Here is a 1,580-nt window from a genome sequence, read left to right on the forward strand (position 1 = left end):
AATTGAGAATTTCAAGTACAAATGCATCATTTTAGGCTGCAGTCTCAAGCAGTTCTGATATTGCATTTACCTCTAGGTTGTATTATTGTTCATTAATAATGGAGCTTTATCATAGATGTCTGGCAAAATTACTATGAAATAATTTATTATTTTTCTGTCATTCTCATTCGAAGTATGTTACAACTTTGTATTGCTCGGTCATCTTAACAAGGTCTCGTATTGAAAGAAACAGTATAGTATCTCCTTTTTTTCTCAAAATTACCACTCAGTCTTCTACAGACATATCATCAATAATTTATATGTTCAGGAGCTTGTGATTCAGTAATTTATTGCTCCTTCCTTAGTCAAATGGAATGCAATAACCTTTTGCATTTTCTCACTATGCTCTGTGTGTTTGAATGCCTTGCTTGCTATATCTACTTTATCTGACAGAACAAAAAAGTTGTGCAAATGAAAAACAGTAAAAAGGAGAACTACTAAGGATCAGTCTATTGTAGTTAAGTGGGAAACCTAGTTTTGACGTTACAGGTTTAATCTTAGGCTTGATAAAACACTCAACGCACCAAAATGACTGCAGTTGACGAAGTTGGAAATCTGGTGATGCCTAGCTGTACGTAGATTTCTTATCTGATACAAACATATTAGTGTACAGACTAGTTAAACAGAATCATTCATGACTACAGGTGACTTGTGGCAAGCAAAATGGCTTTCTCATCGGTTTTCAGGAGAGTGAATGTCAAAGAGCTGATCTCAAATGCTTCAGTGTATGCTAGCGCAGCAGGTGATAATTATGTGCAGCTAGTGTAACTTGTACTTTTCTTCTATTCTGAACAATTATTTTATCTGCTGAGATATGCCTGATTCCAGAATCTTCTGGAGCAATGAGCTTGGTGTTTAGACGCTGGGCCACCAAGAAGACTGCTGGATCAACAAAAAATGGCCGTGACTCCAATCCCAAGTATTTGGGTGTCAAGAAGTTTGGTGGAGAGGTACACCCTTTTGTATACATACGACGTCTATTAAGTTTTACTCCATAATTGCATCAAAGTTGCTACTATTTGGAGCCTTTAGGTACCATAATACTGACACTCAATTTCGGAATAACTTTCGTACACAGGAATTGATCTGATGCAATTAGTCTGTTAACTGACGGCGTGCATTTGTGTTAATTTTCCAGAAAGTGGAACCAGGAAACATCATTGTCCGCCAACGAGGAACGCGTTTCCACCCTGGGAACTACGTCGGCATGGGCAAGGATCACACTCTCTTCTGCCTGAAGGAAGGCCACGTACGATTCGAGCGCAACAAGCTCACTGGCAGGAAATGGGTTCATGTTGAGCCTGTGGCTGGTCATGTGCTCCACCCTGTCTACGTCAATGGCTCGACTACTGCAGCTGACCTGGATGCACAGTTGTAGCGGCCATGCAGTTGCTTATGCTTGTCATCATCACCACCAAGTGCCTATTATTACACATTGCAACTTGTTCCAGTAAAGATGCTTGCGAGTAAGAAATGCTGCTATACGTAGTTTCAGTGAGGACTGAGGAGCAGAGAATTTCAGCTTGCTTAATGTCCTTTTA

General features: G+C 39.9%; 1 protein-coding gene across 1 annotated transcript in view; it reads left to right on the plus strand.

Annotated features, from left to right (window-relative positions):
- Positions 1 to 1,570, plus strand: part of LOC101784107 (50S ribosomal protein L27) — a 3,492-nt gene extending 1,922 nt beyond the window's left edge. Inside the window, exons 2-4 of the mRNA XM_004975218.2 lie at positions 684 to 781; positions 868 to 989; positions 1,178 to 1,570. Coding sequence (XP_004975275.1) covers positions 703 to 781; positions 868 to 989; positions 1,178 to 1,417 — 441 coding nt within the window. The 5' untranslated portion in view covers positions 684 to 702 and the 3' untranslated portion in view covers positions 1,418 to 1,570. The remainder of the gene's footprint in view (positions 1 to 683; positions 782 to 867; positions 990 to 1,177) is intronic.
- The last annotated feature ends 10 nt before the right edge of the window (positions 1,571 to 1,580 follow it).

This window comes from Setaria italica, chromosome VII (assembly GCF_000263155.2).
Source record: "Setaria italica strain Yugu1 chromosome VII, Setaria_italica_v2.0, whole genome shotgun sequence".
NCBI classification, from domain to species: domain Eukaryota; kingdom Viridiplantae; phylum Streptophyta; class Magnoliopsida; order Poales; family Poaceae; genus Setaria; species Setaria italica.